A 24,712-nucleotide genomic window follows, 5' to 3' on the forward strand; every position below is an offset into this window, starting at 1 on the left:
GCGAAATAAATTATTGTAAGCTGCTTTTGATATCTACACAAGGATAGTCCCCGTTAACAATTGAATGCATACTTTCGCGCGATGAAGATCGAGAAATGAAATCTATGGTATTTGCAACAAAGTTAAACAGTGAAAGCTGATGTTTTATAAAAATTGCAATTCCGAAAGGAAAATCGCCCAAGTCAAACCTTTAAAAGGCTTTGCAGCCATGCAGGATACTGTAAGACAATGTATTGATCTCTTCTCCTGTACCCTTCGCTGAAGACATTGGTATACTAACAACAGCTCAACAACAGCATCCTTACACCATGCGCGGTATTATACACATGGGTAGGCAAATCGATACGCTATGATCATTCCTTCAAGGTACCACTACTAGAAATTGCTGGAATGTTTTTTACGCGAAAAGTTTATCCAACGTTTACTTACTTTAAGGCGAACACAATACAAGTTGGTTGGAAGCTCAGGATGACAAAAATTGGAAAAGTCTAAGTAGGTATAATTAGGCAAAGAGTTTTCAGAATGAAAGCTCAACACAACTTGCTTTAGACGCAGCATTTATTTTCGAAGCCTCCCAAAAAAGTGCCGGTTAAAGTAAAATATACAAGAAAGCAATGCTCTGATTATACTGGAATTGGTAGCATTCACTTATAAGTGAAGCTGAATTATAAATACTTGTTCTTCTTGAAATGTGCATATAACGAAAATTATCGATGGAAAATGATATCGATACTGACCACAGCATATTCGATAGATGAATGACCCATACCTGGCCATCCCAAAACGAGTTTTGGCGAAGAGCCCAATAAAGTTAAAAAAAGGCACAACTGATAAATGAAAAAGCAGACGCGGCCAATGTAATTATACCTAAATATCTACTGTATCTGTTATTGTCTGTGGCACTTTATTGCAGTTTTCAATTAATAATTCCAACATGGTTTAACACAATATAATCGATTTGCAGGAACTGACAATTTAAGTGGTTTCTTATAGAATCTATGCGTACCTACGCTGTAATTAATTTTCCTGGTCATTGTTGGAATATGTGATAGAATTTATTAAAATGGGCTTTTAGATTTTCGTACTTTTTTAAATTGAAATTAGGTGCACATTAACTGATCGCGTAAAATTCGGTTTTTTATCATTTTTATTACCCGCCGAATTCTTTGGAATTCTGTAGTTGAATCTAGTGCGAACTACCGACATAAAATTTTAGAATCTCAAAACCTGCATAACTATTAAAGCCGATGCGCCAAAAAAGTGGTTTAAGGATTTTATTCGCTGAACTAGTAGGTAGTTGTAAAATAATGTACTTACTCGTTGTCGGAACAATGTCTTGAGTGTCTTACCTGAAATCAAAGAAATAAGAAGTTTTCAAAAGTCCAACGTTGAAAACAGTATACAGTTATGGCGAATTAAGATCAGCCGAGATCCATATGCCAGGTAAAAATCCTTACAAAGATAAATACAGAATTTTTATTCATGAGCTCTTTTCGATGTTTACTTAGTCTCCCTTTGGAAACCTCTTGTCAACTTGACAAATTATAATAAGCAGTCGTTTCATTTTGCCGATCCCGAAAATTTTTAGCATTTTTATGAGTTAACACCATTAGGTACTGTAAACCTGAGACGAACATGCCATATTATAATTATGGCTAAATGTGATTTTTTTCATTTTTAACCAAGACACAGTTCCATAATGGACTGGATGGTTTACATTTCTCCAGCGTAGACTTGCAGTGGTGAAAATGGAAATTACCCATATTAAACTTCTACCACTGCAACATTGTTACAGCTGCTACATACACTTTTCTTTGGTTTTAAAGGTCAGAAATACGATGATTTCGGTACGCAAGTTGTAGTCTGAAATTGTCCAGTGGAGCATATAAAGCAAGGTTGCATTTCAATATAAGTTACACGCAAGGACGCAATACAAAAATAACAGACATAAAGGTCTAATTATAAATATTTATATAATTACAAAGTGGCCCAGTAATTTGGTCAGCATGGTGCGTGGGAACAATCTTGTATCTAAATTGAATTGCTACTTGTTTGCTTTACAGTGTTTATTAATTAGTGTTTATTATTTCCTGCTCTTCTATATTCTGAAAGAATATTTTCAAAAGCTATACGAACAATTGGTAAATAAATCTTCGTACGTGAAATTAAATAAACTTAAGAGACGTTGCGTTCTTCACGACCACCGTCATCTAGGATTTTCTATTAAAATTGCAGAAACCTAAAGAATTCAGGCTTTCAATTCTTCGCTGACAGTCCATCAATAACTGAAGTTGTTTACGAAATCAATTGCGAACTAGTTTGCGATATTTTAAAATTATGATATTATTGGTATCTCGAATCCTGTTCGTTAGCACCATTTATAAAATTGATTTGTTGGTTATAACGAAATTAATTAGCTAATGTTTTTCAGTTAAGGTGTGGATTTTTTATAACATCATTAGGGGCTTAGAAACAAAAACCAACCAAACCAGACATAAAGCAGTGAGAGAAAAGTGTGCGTATAAATGTACCTAACAAATCAGTGAAGAAAAATATGTACCTATAAGTGACCTACTAAGATGTACAACGATAAAGGTGCGTCTTAAATTGTGTGAGTGATACAATATGAGATTTCTTGACAGCCGTAATTTGTAAAATTAATTATTGAACCTGTATTTCTTCTTATTGATACGATCTATCGAACATAGCTTTATAAATCGATATATTGCCCAGATTTACGATGAGAGAAAGCCAGTCTAAAAATTATGCAATCTTATTATAATCGATGTGTTTTTGGCGGAGAACAATTATCAAAAGAATATAACATCCTTCAGCGAAACGACTGATTCCATTCTTGCAAAACAGATAATTAAAATGTCGATATTTAATTACGAAAGCTGTATCTGAAGAAAATTCGCTTGGGTTGTATAAGAAGTTTATACAATACCTGCTACAAAAACGTTCAAACTCACGCGTCTTTTTTCTTATTATTGCCCATTAAACAAATCTTCTAGTACAAGATGACAAATTGGTTGTGATAGTAACAATGGCGTCAATAAAATTATTGGCTATTATGCTCAACAACAGTGTGCCATTTTAGCACGATTTATATGGAAATGCTAAAAGGATGTTAACGATTCTTTGTAAATTCACTCCATTAAAATTTAAAACGTCTTCAAAGCAAATTACCCATGACGTTAAAACGAAATATATTCGATATTTTTCCTACTTTAAATATATAAACGTAAATATATACATTGAAGAGTTAAGGAATCGCATAATAGCTGACAATCTTTAATAATAGGTGTGTTTGGTAGAATAATAAAATCCTAATTTATTACCAAGCGATTCGTTTTTGAATTTGCTTATTTGAGTTGTCGCATGGCGGGATAGGGATGACGTTTTTCACAGTTAACTCATAAAAAATATGTTTACTGTTCTGGCTAAGGATGCACAGTTTCCATCTGTGAAAACTAAATGGTTTTTGCTGGCATTTTAAAAAAATGGCGTTTCATAGACACGATTTGCAATTGAAAGCAGTACTTAGTGAGAAGTTGCGACTCCCTGTTCAAATGCAGTTTCATTATGATTAACTAGATCGCGTAATGAACCAGTCAACATACAGATGTTTACGACATAGTAAGACTTGTAAATAATCGATAACTGTAAAACAAATACCTACAAAAACCTGATTTATTGCCAAATTATAATAACTACTTTTATTTGGACGTCGGTGGTAACTACGTATGTCTAAAACTAGTTGCAAGCCGAGAAAAAAAACCAGTTATAACAGTCTTCATAAAAAGCCTGTTGAGGTAGGTTTTGTTTACCAATCGATGGTTGCTGCATTAACTGGGGTGTCCTAAATTCTTTCACAACTGGAAAGTCCACCTTAAAAAAGACGATACACAAGTTTGCACCCACACTTTAAACTTGTTTCATCCTTTCAGTACATTATAATTATTATTTGTTTGGGTAAAGTTTACGCACCGGTACAAGCCTGTTTTATTCCGGACCACTTTTCGGTAGTGCTTTATTCAGGTCTTAAACTATTCAATTAAATTTTGACGAATAACTAATTATTACAGAAACTCTTAAAATGAAATAATTTTAATCTAAATATGTCGGTGATATAATGACGCGTTATTATGTCATGAGCAACTAAGTGCGCGTTTCACAATTAACTAATTACTTTATTTTGCAGATATAAAAACCATGTACACAATTACATACAATTTGCCCTTCACATAGATATAGCAAAATTTAGCCAAGAAGAAACATTTTTTAAATGACCCACGATATCTGATGTATGTAGATGTAGGTGCATTCAAAACTGTTTCATTATTGCTCAACACTGCTTTATTGCCAGAGGTGAAGCAATAAGATTTGTCCATCTGAAATGTGTTTAATAAATTTTATAAGTCACGTTAAGGATTTTGTGAAAGTTATTAATAAATTGGTATGACCGTTATTACGTATGTGTTTTGATCAGAGGATAAGATGAGACTGTTATTTTTCTCAATTGGGCCCTTGCCAGTAGAAGAACATTAAAATGCGCGTATAAATACAGTCAACATCCAATAACCTGATCTAGCATTGCAAGTAACTTGGCGAGAAAAAAAAACCAGTTATAGTAAATAGGCTTCACAAAAAACAAGTTGAGGTAGGCTTAATTTCCTATAAACGATTACGGTACGGACTAGGGTGTCCCAAACACTTACATAACTGGAAAATCAACATACAAGTTTGCACCCACACCTCAAACTTGTTTCATCCTTTCCGTGTATTATAATTATTTCTTTCGATCATTTTACGCACCTTACAATCCTGTTTTTCATTCATAAATATTCTAATATTGCCTGATTATTTTATCGAAGTTCATTGGGTATTGAACAATTGCTTTAATTTTTTTATTTTGGCGATCGAATTTGAGATGTTTCGAACACCGTTTCAAGTAAAGAACTTATTACAGTTTCTAAACTAATTCAATGCTGCGTTTGAAAGAAAATAGATGCCCACATTTTTCTCGATTCAAAGTACACGAATTTCCGTCTGATGGCGTTTCTTATTAAGGTTGTAAATCAGCTTGCATAAAATAAAAAAAGTCTTTTGAAATCGGGTTACACAATGTAAAAATCCAACCAACGAAATTTCTCATGTTAATATGTGGATATATGACTGCATTTTACAACTTATAAGAACCTCGTGGATCAAGCGATAAAATAGCCATAAATTCTCGAATAGGATAGTAATTAAAAAATGAATAAGAATCCTTAATTGGGCTGTAAAAAAATCGAAAAGACGCCATAAAATATTTAGAACTTGGGAGATGCCTTTCAATGTTGCATAATACAATTACAGTATGTACGAGTAGATGGATATAAATCAATAGTCTTTTTGGCCACCCTTATGTGGATGATTGACACTGACCAATAATTACCGCCTATAAATTGTTATTTTAAGAGGGCGCGCAGGAATGTATATCTGCAGGCATTTTCCACCCGAATAAAAAAACCGTTCATCAATTTAGGGGAAATTTATTATTTTACAAATAATAATCTCCATGGCAGGTATTCGTTTATATAAGCAAAGATAAGTAAATTTTCAGCAACCATACAAATTATGTAAAATATAAATCTGCGTAGGATCTTGTGGCCCCGAGGCTACACTGAATTCAACCTTGAAGAGTTCGCAAAAGGTCAAAAATATACCACGAGATATAAAGTCAAACATAAAAGTGTCAGAATTTTATGTTGTTAGTTATCGGTAAAGTGCCTTTTTTATTTTTAGGTGAAATAAAAAGCATATAATGTACTGGCGAATAAACGAAGTATGCGGAAAAAGATGATTCAAGGAAATTCTTCTGAAAATGGTGAATAACGCTATTAAATTTAGCTTCCTTATTTTTGACTGCATTTTTAACATTTTCTTAATTGGTTTTTAAGTGCACAAACCAAACAGATAATTTTCATTTGTCTTGATATGCAAAAAGCAACAAACTGTGCAAAACGTTTACGCAAGTTTGATCATTCAACCAAGTTGTTACCGTGGAAGTCAATAGTGCTTACATCACTTTATTTATACATTAAAACAAATTGAATTACCTTGAACCTGGTGCTCTTTCCTCGTCTATTAGAGTTGGTCTTTGATACAAAATATCCTTAATTATCATTGCAAGGAAAATTAAATAAATAGCGTTACATACAGCAAATTGTATAGTATGTTATGAATTTTTAAAGGTGGGGTCTCGATGCTTGCAAGTCTTTGTGAAAGGACATTTTTGTGTAACTACTCCAATTGTTAACAGTGTCTATCACATTATCATTATAGACTACTAATTCATGAATTGGCATTATTATTCCAACTCTGGAATGTTAGTAATGAAAATTTCAGAAATTATGCTTTAATAGTAGTACAGAACAAATTTTTAACAAGAATGTGCATTATGGAGGCTGACCTTATTTTAACACAATTTGCATGCCATTAACTTAATAAAGCCTTGTATCCAATGCTTTATTGTATCCAAAGTTATTATAAGCGTTCTATATCTTGATATTTTATGTAGTAAGCTTATAGCTTTCCCTGTTATGATTTAAGTGATTATTTCGAGATATCGCAACAATTTCAGCTGTTTTCACGTAAAACGCTCGCGCCATTAACACATACACCTATAAATGGTCAAGACATATTTTCATTATTTTATGACTAAATGCTACTTTCTCCAAAGGGCGTTTCTTTTTGGCCACTACATCAAATGTTAATATGTTGTTATTAATGTATTTTGAATTACTTTTTGGTTTCAGAAAGTCACTTGGGGTTTAGAGAAATATAAAAAGCAAAGTATGTATGATGTGTTCTAGGCTTTGTGAGAAACCATAACCAGCATTCATTTACATTATAGCCAATAGTGCGAATAGAGAGCGAAAACTGCTTAATATTAATAACATTTTTTTAGTCTAAAATACCTTTGAGATATTAAGATATCGCTACCTGAGGCCTTAAGATGTAATTTATCAAATTCTATCCCCCAGTAAAATTGACAAGGTCATTGCATATTGCTCAGATTTTATTAGCGTGAGAAATGCTTATCAACATAGGTAATTTCAAGTTTAAAAAGTCATTAGTTATTTTCGGTAACCCCTGATCCGTCTCTATATGGTATAATTTTTTAACGGCATGCAGTTCTAACATAAAACGGATTGCGTCATTTGAAATTATGTCGTCTTACAAAACTTGAATTTATTATTCGATTACAAGTCCTTATGTCGAAATTGGCATAGATACAAAACATTTACTGTCAGCTGTGCCTTACGATATAATATCTTTATTTATTTACATAAAACAGATATTCGAAAGCCAAACCGTCGCAGCAGAATTAATTCTATTTAAAAGAAAATCACATTAGTGCCTTCTTCAGATTATCTAATTATTAAGAATCGTCATTGGTTGTATTATAAAATCCTTTGGTTATACAGCTTGAGAAAATGTAGAATTACTTTAAATGTATTCGCATAATAGCAAATTTATTATAATGAAACAAAAGAAGACGCCATAAATTTGTCATAAAAACGATTTAAAGTTTAGATAAAATCAGTATCTAATGCCTTTCGACTTTATTTATACGTATTATTTCGACGTATTTGAACATATTTTTACTTTAAGCCATTTTATAATTTCCTAAATATATCGTGCTTGTAGCTGAATAAGCGCATAAAATTGTTCTAATTGAGGCAGACTATTAATAATTGAATAAGGCTTATGAAACGGGTTAATTGCTGTTTACACATACGATTTATTAAAACAGTTAAATAATTAGCTCTTGCTGGTGTTAACACAGAACTTTATTTGAAAACTAGATGATATATTATTTATTCTCCATATAATTATGGCTGAACTTTCAGTAAATTCAGTCGACCATACGTTATAAAATTATGAAAAGTTTTAGTAGTCAGATTAGTTAGTAATTAGAACATATTATACGGAGTTTTTTAGTTGCAGTTACAAGTTACGTTTTAATTTCTTTGGTCTGTTGTTTTATTTGGCCCGATTGGTGAAGAAATAAAAGTATAATATTAAATTTTTTGCAAGATGAATAGTAAAAATACGGTTTAATTGTATAAATTTCGCTTTGTAATTAGAATAAAAAGTGAAATAAATCGTTGATAAATCTATATAAAGACACTGCCATTAGATGTCCGAGATCGAATAAAAAGGGGTTTATTAGTTTTACTTAAAAAGGGTGGAGACACTTGTTGGCTGAGAGGCCAGCAAAAAAGGATGGATAATTAAGAAATGGTAATGTGAGCCATTTCCGATGAACCATTTATAATGCGTAAACCAAAGCGATCAGTATAAGAAATGGAAAAGCATTTTATTTTGCAGTTCTTATACACTGGTAATTGCCAATTAACTTTCCTTTTACACTTATTTGTATGCAGAAATGCGTTCATTGGAATTATTGATTTATTAGGTAATAACGCAGCGCTCTATATAATATAAAGTTTATTTATTACCCCAGGTAGCTAAGTTATATCTCAGTTCTTTACTTTAATATTTCAGTTATTTCCTTTTATTTTTGTGTAAATCATTAATGGCGCTTTAAACTGTCCTACTAACTAAATTATAAAGCTATTACACAACAAAGTTGAAAGAAAATTAAACATTTAAAACCGTTTTCTATAGAAAAATATGCACAAGTTCTTTATCTTAATCGTATGTTGGATTTAGCAAGTCAAAGTTATCTATAAACGAATCTTCAAATCTACAGTGTGTAAGGACACGCCTGATATACAAACCCACTTGTTTAGTTAACATTTTTGGTAAATGAATGGTTGGTCATGTGTGATGAAAAGTCGTTGGTACCTCTTAAGTCACGAAGTTAATGAAAAATAAGCCTGCCATTTTTAGTGTATAGGCCCTTGAGCCATCTGAACTCCCGTCATGAAGAATCTGTAATATGTAGTTACGCACTCAGTTTAATATCACATGAGTTCAGTTACTTTCAGAACACTGTTATTTTGATCCTAAATTTATAGCCATATACGCCATTATGCACATGTCAAAAAGGATATTTGCATGGAAAATATTTCTCGTTTGACTGCGCATATTGCCGTACATATTTATTATACGCAGAGGCATTTGATGAAAAACAAACGACAAGTTTTGAAATTGAAACACGGAACTATTATTAAGTAGATATCTTGTTAGGTAGATGTTTAAAGGGAGGCCTCAAACAGATTTTCACATTTACTGCTTGATTAAATTTTCACATGATTGCTGTTAATCATATTGATTAGCTCCACATGATTTCATACACAGGAAGTAAAACTTAACATCTAATGAATAATCAATACGTTATAGAAAGCGTCACTGACATATTTAGCTTATTATCCGCCATAACTCAATATCCATCATTTTTCCGCTTTTTTGCCAGTAGGTAAATGTGCATTCGGATTTGAAGCTTTCACATGGCAAGGGAAGAGATAATTGCTTATTTTTAGGCAATAGCTGATCAGTTTTCGACCAAAGAGAACGATTTTATTTCAACTCGCAAAAACGAAATAGTTTCGCATTGCGTGCAGCGAAGTAGATTAGATTATCTTGGCCTACTGCTGCTTGTTTACTCCGAAAGGAGTGGTCACCAGTGGTACGTGTTGGTGATCTGATTCTTCGACATTTTGTACTATTTCATTCAGATTTAAAAGATTGCAACCCACTTGAAGTCGCAATTAAGGTTTATCTAGCTGGGGCTATCCATAAAGCGTTGAGCCTCCGTTTCAGGTCACTCAACAACGATTGCATTGTTCCATTTAGGCCCTAGCAATACCATTGTTTTAAATCTGCACTATTTATTTGATCTATGCAGTTTAGGTTTATAATTTCGATTATTACAATTTATAATGATCTGATACCCATTATTTTGAAACCAAATTAATTAACGGCAAATAACATGACAAGATCATATAAAAAATTCTACAGGCCCCAGGTACTTTAAAAGCTTCAGCGGCTTTTTCTTTTCTTTTAGGAACTCATAGCTTGTTAGGGAAGGTTTGTGCATTTTCTATTGGGAACTGGTCATGTCGTTTTGAACCCTGGCATATGTATGCTAAATTGTGCCCATATTTTTCGCTACAGCGGGTTAAAAATGATGAGTAAATCATCACTTTTGCAGATTGCATATTTGGACTAGTTGCAATTGTTCCAGGTTCAAATTCAATCATATTTCAGCACGCTTTGAAAAAACTGTAGGAAAAGGCGGAAAAAAGTATTTAAATGGGACCAAACTCGAACAAACATTTTTGATTTATGTGGTTTGTAGATGGATTTTCCACGCCACTGGTATACCCAACCTGTCCTCTTTTATGGTTTTGTTTTAATATCGAAGGAAGCTACGTCGTTAGAATATTGCGTGGGCTAAGAGTATATTTGAAATATTCCCCGTCTACACACTGACGTCTATTCTCAATTACATATAAAATACGGGGTAATAATAATAATTCCTTATTAATTCGCCAGTCGGATTATTCAGTATCTCAATCACGATCCGGCAATCAGTAGTGGCAAAGCTATAAAAATTGTACGCCTTAGGCACAAACGATTAATAATTGTTGCATCTAAAAGTTCTTTAAAGAAAAATCATATTGATATTTGAAAGTAACGTTTGTCAGGTGGAAATGATCGATAAATGCCGAACTGACTGGAGAAAAATGAAGAGAGAAGTTTCGATTTTGTTTTCCTAGTTTACATAATCTGTGCCTTACGCATTGCACATTGACAATAATGAAAAGCAAATAATATCGGAAAACTGAGCCATAATAGGTGCACCAGTATGATGTAAATAGCCACAATAATAGGTCAGTCAGATACATATCAGCAGATATTCTGTTATATCTCATTAGGTTTTTATTAAGATTTATATTTTCGATAAGCAGATTAATAGTTGAGTATTTTGAATTTTTGAAACTAATTTCACTTACAAGCATAAATGTAATATATTGTACCGCGCTTTCAGCTGCTAATAATAAGTTGGACATTTTTCACTTAAGCCAAAGTACATTATTTATAACTAATTGCAGTGACAATAAATATGGGGAACGTTTACATTTACCAGTATTGCAACCTGAAATAGTTGTCATTAGTCTACCACAATGGGCATTGATATGAAATTATTATAAAACCGTTTAACTATTATCTGGGCGAAGAAACAATGAATCATATGTGCCATTCACCAGCAACGTTTTCACTGGTTCGAACGAAATAGATAGAAAACCAAATAGAATTTTTTTTCACATAACAGCAACACAATTAACGATAGTTTATGGTCTATAAATATTCCCAGAACCCTGCAAATTGATGTTAATCAACTCTATTTTCACTCATTATTATCAAAATAATGCTAAAAAGACTGGGCCCAAAAACATATCCAGTTCACTACAGAATGCAATAGTATAGTAATTTATCTGTGTTAAAATAGCGATGAATAACCACGGTGCAAAGGTAGTGTTAGTACAGAGGTGAATCTAAAATTTGCGTTAGTAATAAAATGATGTGCGGTTAATGTTGATTATTATCCATAGTTCAGGTCATTCTTCACCACCCTAAGGCCTCCCCGATTATTGTTCTGAGCACGACGAATGCACCTTTAAAATATGGACTGTCACAGAGAAATATAAGATAATACCATGCCATTAGTTTCAAAAAAGAAAGAATAAAAAGCAACGATATCTGGGGTCTGATAGTAAACATCACAATAAATTTAACCCGAGACTCTAATTAAAGGTTGACAGCTATTTAGAGCCCAAAAGTCCAGGTTAAAATACCAATTTATTTCTCTTGAATGGCGATTGCTTTTGATATCAATTTACCAAAATGTATTTTCAATTGCTTAGCAAACATAGTCTGATGATTCCAGGAGAGGGCTTTTTGAAAGATTTTTTGGTATCGTGGAAGTGTTTCTGATTAATCGTTATTTTTGCATCTTTACTATACAATTGCTGTTGCACGAGAGTTTTTTGGAACCTTTGAACTTTTGAGAAATTTTAATGCATAATTAGTCATACAATAATAACGAGACAACGTTTTATATTGCGTCTGTTATTCTACATTTTGTTTACAACCATGTGAATATTTAGAATTGCCTATATTATTTATTTGTTATATACTAATTGGAGACCAATGATAAATCTTTAAAAATAATTATATTAACCTTGATACTGGCATCACACGCCGGCTGTAAACAGATTTGAACGGCTATAGTGATGTAGTAGAGTAATAAAAATTTGTATATTATATTTATATTGAAATTCACAGTATCTAAATAACCGGTTGGAAAAGAGGAAACATACTAACTAATATAAATTGAAGAATAATGAATTTTACGGCTTTCTAAGCTGATGGCCCATACAAATATTTCAAGGCTAAATGCTTATAAAAATAACTGACTTGGCTTCGTTGCGATGGCCGACTGTGGCCATTCGAAGCCTTAAAATGCCAAAGGCCAACCGATAATAACCACTAAGTTAAAAGTGGGTTTACGGGCTCCTGCAATTTGCGCAAACTTGCCTCTACAACTTCCAGAGGCAAAGTACCCCTACTCTAAAATATTTTTACCGAAATTCTTTAATGCCAGAAATACTCGTACATCATTTTCTATCATATTAAACAGCTTCTATTGCATAGTACCATTGACGGATAAAAGGCCCAGACTCTTTGGTTCCCCCAAGATACAGTGTCATTTGGTTTAGCAGGTAGGATTTTGTCTGTGACATTTAATTTTATAAATGCAGCCAAGCGAAAAAGCTATAACACCACACCATTGTGTTATTAATGATATTTACCTTTTGTGAGTTCCCTGTGGAGACATTAATTTGCACAATTTCGGACTTTTGCATTTATATGGTTTTATTGGTTTCATATAAACGAAACCCGAATTATGATGATTTTTTATTTCATTTCTTATTCAAGAAAGTTTGAATGTAAATGAAGTTAATACTGGTGATATCTGCGGGTATTTAGGCCGTTGTGAAGCATAATTTTTTCCTGACGTTTCGCTTGCACAAGGGGTTTGCATATTCAGAGTCAGAGGTAATCGCCTAAAAACCCGGAAACTCACCAGTTTCAACAAATGGTCGCTAAAGCCTATCTTGTTTGATCAGTGAAGTTAGTTTGTTGAATTATTTACCTGGCCAGTCCAACAACAGGAACCCCATTCCCATCTTCAACAAGCTCCGACAGGACCAAAACGGTGGCGCCAGGAATTTGGCCCTGATGTGGATATTGAAGAAGTCCCTGCCCGTTCCCTTGAAGTACCACGGAAACCGTACCCTGTGCACTTCCGACTGCTTGCCCATTAGAGTTCACCATCGCACCAGAATTTTCATCAACTAAAACGTCCCTCATATGTTGGTTGGCCTGAATCTGATGCGCTGCGATGTTGTTGATCGTGATTTCTCCAGAATTGTCCGCCGAGTAAATTTCTAAACCCTTCTGATCGGGTGTGGTGGTATATATAACCGTTTTATTGCCATCTTCATATATTAAGTCGATGGGCGTATCAGATTTATCTTCGATATTTTGAGCATATATGTCCCCATCTTCCTTTTCGTAGAGGACTTCTGTCTTAACCTGAGTATAAGAGGGATTCCTCCCCATGGCACTTTCTTCTTCCATTTCTTTCTTCAAATCCATAACATCAACCGTTCTCATTGAACTCATCATCGATGGTGAGCTTGGTGTTCCGTGATGGGACGATCTATCTGATGGCGAAACTTGACGAGGCGGAGGAGAGATCATTGCTTGATCATCTCGCATTGGTGAGGAATGGCTGGAAGAGCTGTCAATGCTGCGTCTTGTCATAGTTAATGAAACGTATATGGCAAGTTTATATCACAGAAAATAAGTCACTGTCAAGCAATATTGCACTGTCGTTACGTATTAAATGTCTATAATTATTATGGTTATGGCACTAGTATGGCTTCTGTTTTGGTCGGGCACTGTAGAACTTGCTAGTCGGTCTGAAAAAAAAACAGTACGTTAATATTTCATTATTCATATAAAAACAATGATGCAGAAAATAGTTCGAAACATGGACCCTTTAAATAAAAAAAATGATATGCACCGTCAGGGGTTTCGAGTTAATAAAACAACTCCCACTGGGATTATTCCGTCGCGAGCCCATAATTTCAATAGAAAAAATCCTTAATGTGGGTTATATCGGTCCCAACCAGTTATGCAAGAGAGTACAGAGGGTTACTGACAGGTACGGAACCGGTAACAAATAGCAAACCGGAACCTCAACAAGCGGGAACCCGTTCATTGACGGTGTGAATGAATATGAATGCAGTTTTCAGGTAGTTTTTGCCGCTTCGACCAGAAATCCACGTGCCAGAGGGTGGTTGCGACCGGTTTACCACTAAATGCAGTTATTTACGTTCAAGGGTTTCCACATAATATGCTTAATGCATTCAAATACTGACACTTGACCTAACAGGTCGATTGGAACGACTGTCGAGGTCATTTGATTGCATTGCTTTGGTACATCTCCAGTCAACGCATGATTCTCAAACTAGTTTTGACCCCTGGGTTACCAGCTACTGAATATTTATTTGACTGATGCTCAATAATGGGTGTCATTGAGATCTGAAATTCTACTGCTGTAGTCGTTTATGATTTCATGATATTTTCGGCTTTCGTCGCCATCATCTTCACAGGTGTTTCAAGCGAAGGGAACACACACACACAACATCACAAAATTCCTACAGACCTAATGGTCCGACCACAATTTTTCAAGATTGTTAAATATTCCCGCGTATTAATCAAATGGCAATGAACCCAGTGATACTCCTTGGAAAATACTGTGGAATACTTAAAAAATAATTAGTATCGCATCACATTAGAATATTCACATTTAACGTAAAAAAGCATATTCCCTCATTATAATTTCCATCGGCTCAGGCGCAGCCGATCCTTAACAGAATGTATCTGGACGTTTTATGAATTATTTCTAGAGTATTGTTCAGGTGGACTCAACTTACTCAGAAGGCCTTCTGGTAACGCCTCTGATTCATTATCAGAGAGCCTCCTGGTCAATTGCGAGTAAACGTTTATGCAAAAGACAATTTCCAAAAGCCGTAAAATGCTGCTGAAGGTATAAATTCGATAAAGTAAATCGGCGTCCGATTTTCTTAATCTTTATTTAACACCCGGCCACTTATCGTCATTAAAATTCAACAGTGGTACTCAATCGGGATTGGTCATAGCTTATCGTCACAGCTTATTGGCCGTACGGTTTGATTTAAAATAATTTATTCTGAACGTGTAAGTGACAACAATGTTTTCGTTTTTCATCGGCATAAGTAATAATGCGTGTAAAAAGGGCGATTTGAAGGCCAGAACCTTCCATATATGTACAAGGTAAAATTAATTATACATTGTAATTGCGATTTCTAAAGTCGCTTTCAGTTGGAAACCAGGCTTTTACCTCTTGAACGGATTTCTCAATGGGAAATAATTCACTCAAATCTATCAACTCTCATAGATTTGCTATAGAAAATGATAAATGACGGAACTGATGATCTGTGCGTCAGTAAATCGATTGACGTAGAGAATCTACTTTGAAATCAAATTCCTTCAGATATAAATCATAGTTTCTTCTTTTTGTTGAATTATTTCAGTGTGACTTCTAGACAGAAATATTGCCGTCTAATAAATGAATTCAATCGCAATCATATAATATAGAGCTAGATTATTTTATATTGGAAGAATTACATCTAAGGTTGAACGGCATTTTCCGAACTAATTACCCATGGGTAATGGAAGGGATACCATCAAGTCTGATGTAGCTCTTAAAGTATTATGTTTTTACTTATTTTGTGACTGACTTTTTAGCAAGTGCAGGCGTCAGAAAAAAAATCTGAACCACTTTGGTACCCGCACATTCTCGGTAGAAAAATTAACGAAACCTCAGGGGAGAATTATCCATCAACCATGCTGCTGCACCCATTTATTTAACAGTGGTATCAACCAGGGGGTGTCTAGCTATTCCATTGACAGGGGTCTAATCCGAAGCCAATAAAACGTGAACGCTTTTTCGGCTATAAAAAGAAGTCATGTTGAGTGCTGAGTCATTTATACAGACAGGGTCCAGTATTCATCCACTCTTCAATTTCAAATGGTAATAGACACTACTTTTTGAAAACAGATTTTTTAACTTTGCCGGTATTTCACTATGCAGGTTTCTCCGATTTATTGGCCAATAAAGTGGGCCAATTAATGAAGATCATTTTGTTGGCCGTAATCGACTTTACACCTGCATATTGCTCTCACACTGAATTGGTGCAATAACCACCCCCTAATTTCTTGTAATTTTACTTCGAAAATAGCTGCCAACATCGTCATTGCACAGTCAGCAAACAATTTTGAGAATTCGCAATAATTTCCCTAATAAATCGTACGATTTTTCGATCGCATCTCGATTCCACACTCCCAAACAAAAAAATGTTATTATGAATAGTAAATGTGGATAGCCATGATTACAACTGACTTAATTTAATTAATTTTTAAGTACTTTTTGATGGAATATTAATAAGAACATTAATTATGACTGGAATCCGAAGGAATAATAGTGAATACGTTTATAAGGAAATTGAATATGATCGGTGAGTGACTGCTTTATTGTTCAGTGAGTCCCAATTAATATTAGAACAGAGATTTATTCAAAGGTTTCCTCTGTGGGACAGTAACATTAGAAATTTACCCTTGGAAATGTCGGTTGTAATTTTTTTAAGAAGCTGACTTCTAACATTTCATCATAACGATGCGAAAACGAACGGATTTTAACCGTGTATTAGCGTTTACGGCTATTAGCAGGAGAGCTCAATGCGTGCATAGAACAGCAACCTTTTGAATTGTCGCTTGTAATCAATGGAAGGGCGTTTGAACATCATTGATAAATGAAAGTTTTATAAATTATAGTTTGAAAAAATGCGGGTTTACGGTCGTTTTGCTAACATCAGAAGAGAACGAAATTCCTACACACGACGGCCTAATAAGCCGTAAATCATCAATTTTTCAACCGATGACTTATAAGAATCTCATTTATTAATGATGTTTAAAGTTCCGTTCAGAAAATGCAGACGCCGACCCAAAAACCATCACTTTTTAAATGAAAAAAAAAATTGGTCAAATAATGCGGTTTGGTGGGGCGACTAATGTGCCAGTGATGTTGTAGAAAAAGACTAGGCAGAAATTTATTGTGAAAATCCAGTTAAATAAATAAAAATCAAAGGTAGTTGTAAATTAAACGGCTTATTAGCCTATTAGTAGGAGATTTCAATGCCCGCATAAGACAGTAACCTCCCAATGCAACGTTTACAGTCGTGCAGCGTGAGTCTCAAGCGAGATTGCGAACATAAAGAATGATCCTGCTCATGATTTTCAAGAAGAATAATAACAATAATGAGAATAATAAAGCAACAATTTAACACATTGAAAGGCTTGCTATGTAAACAGCGACCTGCGCATGAGCACGTTGACTGGGGGTACCTATGTATATTTGCACTAGCTGATGACGTCAAAAGTTGTTTAATTTGTAAACAAAGTCCGTTTACATAGAATACAAGACTACAATGTAAATAATGCGCGGTTGGTACCTAATGGCAAAGTGCCATTAGGAGAGAATCGAATGCAAATTGAAGAACTTGTGGTTGGAACGCAGCAGTGAAAAGGGATAGCCGGCGATCTGTCTGGTGCACAAGTCTAGAAGAACAAGTGCAAAATATCCGTATTAAACCAGAACCAAACTAGTTGGAAGGATCGTTCGAGCCGTCATTCAAGATTGAGTAAGCATTAGTTGATGAACAGGTCTGTCAACCTGGGATAACAGGTGTTATTGTAATCATTCAATATTGAATAGAAGTAAGTGTGACTGAGCAGAGCGAACAAGCCGGTTGTTGCTCACTCTGGAAGTAAACAGACTGTTGTTATTTGGTGTGCAGTGAGATCGACCAAGATGGATTAGCATATGTATACAGTGTGTTGCTGATAGAAGCTCCAATTGCCTAAAGTCAGAGATGAGCAGTAACAACATGCGTATGGTATTACCTACGTCTGCGGCCTGCAGTGAACGAGCGAATCCCTTTGTTCGTTTCGGTCTCACAAGAAGGGCAAGGGTGGCATGATCACGGGGCCGACACTACACGACACGACGATTTTGTGAGAGATGCATGCTCTCCTACTATTCTTTGGCAACATGCATTTATCAGTTTTAGTTATAAATCAATGTTTAATAACATACTAACGTCTACAAGTGTTTCGAACTAATACTCTACTGACTGTTAGGTTACAGCGACTCAAAGCCGATCGCAGGTATATAGCAGCGTGCGCACCAGCGGGTCTTACCGTACCACAGGTTCTTCGTATTAACTGAAAGAAAGAACCACAGGTGCGATGGTCGATGATTGACTCTAAACCTTTCGCGGCGTCAGAACCGTGCTCAGTATACTCGTAAAAAAACATACTTATTTCATTTACAAGTCATCCTGCTAACATTTTGCTTATTTTTTACTGTTTATCCTAGACGCGTGAACCACAACTTAGTTCCCAAACAGTGCTAGTTTTAGGCCACTTCTCTGAATTAATCCACGCTTTCCCAGAAATTCACGACATATTACTACAGCTCCCAAACCATGCCAGCGCAGACCGTCTTCATCATCATCAAACAATTCTGCTCGAAACAAACGATAGGCGTGTTATTGCATTTCACTAAGGGAGCTATTTTTTGCTGCTTAACATTCCCGCGTAACCAAACAATGTTAACTGGCCATTATTTTCATTTGAAAACTCCTTAAATATATAAATAAACAAGACAAAGAGGGTTTGAGAATGTTCCAGTTCAGTATCAGAGCGTGAATGGGCCAAATTCGTCCCTGAAAAAATGAAGATACAAATGAGCAGCATCTCGGTGGTGCTTCGGATGATGTTCATCCTCCTGCGACCACATGGTATATAAGATCCAGCATCAAAGAATCGAGCGAGGGGGCAGCACTGGCGATCTTATAAAATCATGGCCGCTTTAAGATGTAATCAAAAAGAGATGGGAATATATGTCTGCATGCCTGTCTGCGTCTGTCTAGCAGCAGATTTTATTGACGTAACGTAGAAGAAGAAACGGAGAATCATTGTTGTTTTTGGTTTTAGGGCCATCGCCATGACTTCTACAGAACAAGCTCATTCTCATTTATGCATATGCTAGATCCAATTGAAATTACGTCGCCTTTAGTAACCGAAGCGTTAAATATCATGTTTATTTTGATATTTCTGAAATCGTAAAAACCTGAACCCTTTTTAATAACACAGATATCCGTTTTCAAATAAGGCTCATCAATTACCTTAATTAAAGCCGCATCGTATCGATGCCTCGATACATTCAAAATATTAAATTTCTGTAATTTATTGCTATTCTTATGATATTGCCTTTTATTAACAATTTAAAGACAGCCATGGAAAGAGTTTATTTCGAGTCGAAGATTTATGGCAATGTCTGCATAATTTACGTCGCAAGATGAATACGTAATAAGCCGTTTTATCTAGGGAACCATCGAATTCTCAGACGTTGAAGGGATATTATTCAATTTTATTAGTTTCGAATTTATTTCGATATGCACTTCATCCTCAGTTTCCGTAGTCAGTATTCACGTCTAAATAACTGTTACATGCAAAAAATTACCAAATTAAATTCACAAGTGTAATTTAGTTTGTTCCAAGCTTTTCGGCAGTGACGTAATAATTGTTAATTGTTGTGCTACACGACAATTTGTCTTTAATCAAATTGTTAAATTCACAGCAACAAACCCAATAAAATTAAATCTAAGTTGTAGATCAAAAGGTTCCTTAGCCTATTAGTAGGAGACATCAATGCGCGCGTAAGACAGTAACGTAAATATTTCGGTATAAAATCGGGCATTTCGCACAATTGGTATGGTGTGTCTTAAAATCCAAACGTTTGATTTATTGTAATTCTTTATCTTGTGAATCTCCATTTCGTATATTGATTCTTCCTAACCATTAACAGTTAGTGTTGACATGTTTATTGCGAGAACAGTTTTCCAGTACCTAAACGAGATATTGAATCGGTAGGCGCCGTAAATTAAACATTGTAGAAAGCTTTCAAGCGGCCAATAAAAATTGACGAGCATGCATGTAAAGCAAGACACTATGGAAACCCTGTACATAAATTATGAGGGACTTTCATGTTACAATTTCCATTGCGATGATATATTTTGTACGATGACCATATGATAAACCCCGCTTACTTACAGCCGTTGCGTGTTCATAATACATGTACAGCAATTTGTTTTGGCTTTATTCTAGTTAGGGATATTTTCACTTTTTTTAACTTTTGCTCAAAAACTTTTTATGAAGAGGCAACTTTTTCAGGAGTAACGTTTCAATAAACTCTCAAACGAACGCTTCAGTTGCTTCAAGAAAGTCGCTTATAAAACTTGTGCACGTTTTATTACACGCATTTTTCGCTTGAAATTACAGGTGATCGTTTAAAAGCTTCAGAGAATTCCATGCGGACCACCGTATTTTGTCTAAGACTGTACACCTCCCAAAAAACTAAAGGGTTAAGATACCAACTATAAAAAGTCAAGTCCATCTGAAAGATAGTGACCTGCTTGTTTACTACTGAGAAGCTGTGAAAATGAAATGACGCGATGCATCCTTCGAGCATAACAAAGAGAGAGCAACCAATGAAAAATAAACAGGTAGAAAGTCTATATTCGATACATAATGAATCCCATCATATGGTACCTGAAAATAAAAGAGATGATGATCATGGTCGGGGTATTTGTTTTGTATGGAAGGATCGAGCGTTTTTTGGAAATAATCACGTCAGATTATGGATGAAAATCTGATTTTTTTCCGGAATGAAACTAACTCTAAATTGGAATTATTGAAAAAATACAAAAACAGACAATAATTGGGCCTTTCAAAGTTCGGAGTATACCACATAATTCCCGATGGGATTCGAATGGGCTTTGCGAGGAAACTCGGCATGCTTGTTTTAAAAGCTGAAAGGCTTTTGATAGTGTTTTTCTACCTTCTGCTAGTCTTTTTTGGCTATTTCTACAATCGCATTAAACTATTAGGAGTGAGGTGCGCATTGCAAACAGTGGTTACTTTATAATCGTACAGTACTTTCTGGCTTTCAGTGTATTTAGAAACACTTAAGTATTCAACTCCCATATGTACGATTTGAATTAAATTTAAATTTGCTGGTACTTAACACAAGAGTGGCAGTAAATGAAATGGTAGTATATGCCATTCACGTTTGTAAACAAAAGATTTCTGCACGTAACTGTAAAATAGTTTCTGCAATGGTCCAAAAGTAGCAAAAACGATTTACACAGCAATGCGTTTTTTCGCTTAGTCTAAGCTCAAATAAGGATATATTGCGTTGTTCACCATTGAAAGTGGCTCTCGATTGACAATTAACCGTTAGCCGGACTATATCTGCAAAGACAAGTAGATCTGTCTGTTTTTTCAAACACTATTACAAGCGTTTTTAGTATTAATTAAAAAATTTACATCCATTAAGCTGGTAAAAAAATTCTGAAGCACATTTGCTGATATAGCTGAGCAGTAAATCAATTTTGAGAAAAGCACACCAGAATTCACATACATCGATATTCACAACTGAAAGCGCAAAAAAATGCCACCAAGATAATTATTATGCACCCCTTTTTAATGCTTCATCATGTGGCATATACCCGCACCCGGCAATATTTGAGATATAATCCAACTGTTGAAGAAACTTTCAATATGAAAAGGTGTGATGATAATCGACCTCCCTAGAAGAACTAACCCCTTGTTGTCTTAACAAAAGATGTTTAACTTTTTATGCATAGACCTGCATTTACCTTTTTATACCAGATTCACTCATTCGAAAAAATACCTTTGATTTTAATTGAAGTTTGCTTAATTTTATTTACTTTGGCTCTATCTATTTCTCCGATTTGCCAGCCTGGTATTAGGATTAGTTTCTTTTGAATATATCTTTTCCCATTCCCGCTCTCTGAGAATCAACTTTTTCAATTCTTAGATTAACTGTTTCTTTACAGATATAGTAATAACATTCTTAATTTCCAGATGAAATAGAAAACTCCGCTGGCAAAAAAGTTGCCGATTTACTTCAAAGTCCCAACTGCTCACAAGGTAAGTTCGATTAGGAGGTTATTTCTTAATGAGTACAAGAGCATTTGAACAAGTTGTCTTGCGGATTCGGTCTGCGGTAAGAAAACAGAACGTTTTTCGCTCAGTTTTACCATGGCTGGAAAGCGTGTGTTCCCAACTGTGGAAAGTGCATGCCAACTGAAAATTCTAGAGAATTTCCCATAGCAGATTTTTCTAGCGCTGATGAGGACAAAAAATTAATTGCCGAAAGCTTGGTCGTTTCAAAACAAGTGGTAAAACGCTGTTTTCCTACCACTGCCCAGACCGACTTGTTCAATTGTAATTTCTATTGATTGTTCAACGGAAAGTGAGATAATGAAAACGAAAGCCACACCAGGTGAATTAAAATAAATTCTGTTAGTAAATTCTGACGAATCGTTTTAGCTTATTCGCGTTCAGTAATGGGAGTCCGAAACCCAAAAAACGGCCTACCATAGATAAACTGATACTAAAAACACCGCGAGGGCCGCTACACAAAGTATAAAGTATGTATTCTGAATTGAAAAGGAAAAACCAGTTCGTTTTCAAAGACCAAAGCTTTATTTTGAAGATGAGAAGCGCGCCTTTCAAATTCACTTGACCATTCTACCCTATTTATCTGTGCCGGACAATTCGTGAGAATAAACCCTTTTAGATATTAAAGTTACCCTCCATATTTCGTAAAGTTTGACCCTTGAACTACCCTAACGGACTGACCAAAACTGGACATACAGGTTTTTCTGGTGACATACCGCTATTTTCGTGAGAATTTTCACAATGTCCGATTTAGATTTGATGGTCATATTTTACGTTGTTGCCTTAAAGGGGTTTTTGAGTTTGTACGGGAACTTTCGTGGGACTTGTAACGTACATTTTTAGTTTCACCTGTTTGTTCTATTTCAATTGCGAACGTGCGAAAGGAACTCTATTTTAACCGTCAAAATGTTCTTAGGAAATTCGAAACTTATTGTGGATGAGTAGAAAATGACAAACGCCACCCTTAACGGTGTGGGGTCTTTTTAATGCTTCCTTGAATTGTAAATGAATAATTTGAATAAAAACCGGAATGCACGTACTAAGCCAGGCAAAAAAGAGAGTTAAACACGAATTAAAACGCAATTTTGTCTCCGTATTAGGGGACCTTATGGGTCAAGTTGTGCCCTCTCGGGATGGCTCATCTTCAAAGCCGTACAAAAAACTCTCGCTTCCTGGTTGGAAAACAGGATAATACTCGTCTTTTTACATATTTTAAAGGTGATATTCCAACTGGAATGGGCAAAGGGGATCCATCGCTCCGGAGCAATTGAACCAGTATGTGTTGATATCACCGCATAACATTCAGTTAATGTAATCATTATGCTTATTTGAAAGTATAGGAATGTGAAAATTCCCGAAGAATGAATGGTATTAAAATCAACTGTATGTTAACTCGTCAGCAATTTAGGTCATTGCAAAAGAGCGACGAAGTATCGAAGAGTAATAGAAATTTTAAGTGAAACATTGAAACATACCTTCGTTTTAATCGCACATAGACATTACTTACAATGAGTCATTAAACAATAAATTGTATTGTCAGTTTGAACCGTATCCACTTGAAATATCTTTAGCGGAAATAGAGGATGGCAAAAAAAACGAGTGGACATGCGATGGCTGCCCCTATCCATATAAGCACCATACGATTCTGGCATACAAATTACCAGTAATGAACGGAGATGCAAGTAAAAAAGTAGGCGTGGATGACTGTCCGATGGATATTCGCTTCAAATGGACCATCGGTTTATATTTGCCGAACCAGTGGCGTTGTACCTCCTTATTGTAAAGGCTGTACAATGTCGGCAATTTTTACTTCATTTGCAGTCGATTTCGATGCGATAAAGTTTGAACTCAGACAGTTTAACAAACGCAAGTGAATGACTGCAACAGACATTTGTGTTATTATCACATCAAATAAAGTGCCGCGTTTTATTTAAAAAGTCTAGTTTATTAGTAGTATTTGTTTCATGACCTTATTGCTTTTTTGGAAAGGTTCTACGTCTATACATCAAAAGCAACTGACGCCAATAAATTTTTTGACCTTTTGAATTAATTGTTTAAGAAAACAAATTCTTGCTCCCCGAAGGAAATTTATTAGAATTTGCAGTAAACGGTTCCTTAACACCGCACGACACTGACCATAAACAACAACATTAAGTGGAGTTCTTTATTTTATATACAGAGACAAAACCGATAACATTTAATGCTTAAAGTGTTAAATATTTTTGCTGAAATAAATTCTTTTTATTCCTTTTATTATACGCATGCCAATATTGTAATTAAAAGTCGGTTACATTTGACGATGTAAGTAAACCGATAAAATAATTCCAAATGGATAAGTAGGTACCATTAGAGATGTGCTTAGAAAACGTGTTTGCCAGAGAATCTAAATTGGCGTCTCAAGTAACAATTTATGTAATAAAATGTAACAAAATTAGAGACATTATTGAAGAGCTTTTAGATAGAT

At 34.9% G+C, this 24,712-nt stretch overlaps 1 protein-coding gene and 1 long non-coding RNA gene across 3 annotated transcripts in view; one reads left to right on the forward strand and one right to left on the reverse strand.

Moving 5' to 3' along the window:
* The window catches only part of LOC109541081 (protein grainyhead), a 58,473-nt gene extending 40,167 nt beyond the window's left edge, over positions 1-18,306 (reverse strand). For both annotated transcript variants that reach the window (XM_019909776.2, XM_019909778.2), the window contains exons 1-2: positions 18,100-18,306; positions 13,181-14,012 (exon numbers count right to left, since the gene is read on the reverse strand). In XM_019909776.2, the coding sequence (XP_019765335.2) occupies positions 13,181-13,854 (674 nt within the window). In that variant the 5' untranslated portion in view covers positions 13,855-14,012; positions 18,100-18,306. The remainder of the gene's footprint in view (positions 1-13,180; positions 14,013-18,099) is intronic.
* Positions 18,307-18,308: 2 nt separating this feature from the next.
* On the forward strand, positions 18,309-24,185 carry LOC109541082. Its single transcript, XR_002172280.2, has 3 exons — positions 18,309-20,765; positions 22,150-22,215; positions 23,820-24,185. It is a non-coding gene; the product is annotated as an uncharacterized LOC109541082 (long non-coding RNA).
* Positions 24,186-24,712: the final 527 nt, after the last annotated feature.

Source organism: Dendroctonus ponderosae, unplaced genomic scaffold (genome assembly GCF_020466585.1).
Source record: "Dendroctonus ponderosae isolate FM_Combo_2020 unplaced genomic scaffold, Dpon_F_20191213v2 Dpon_F_20191213_1, whole genome shotgun sequence".
In the NCBI taxonomy this organism is placed as follows: Eukaryota; Metazoa; Arthropoda; class Insecta; order Coleoptera; family Curculionidae; genus Dendroctonus; species Dendroctonus ponderosae.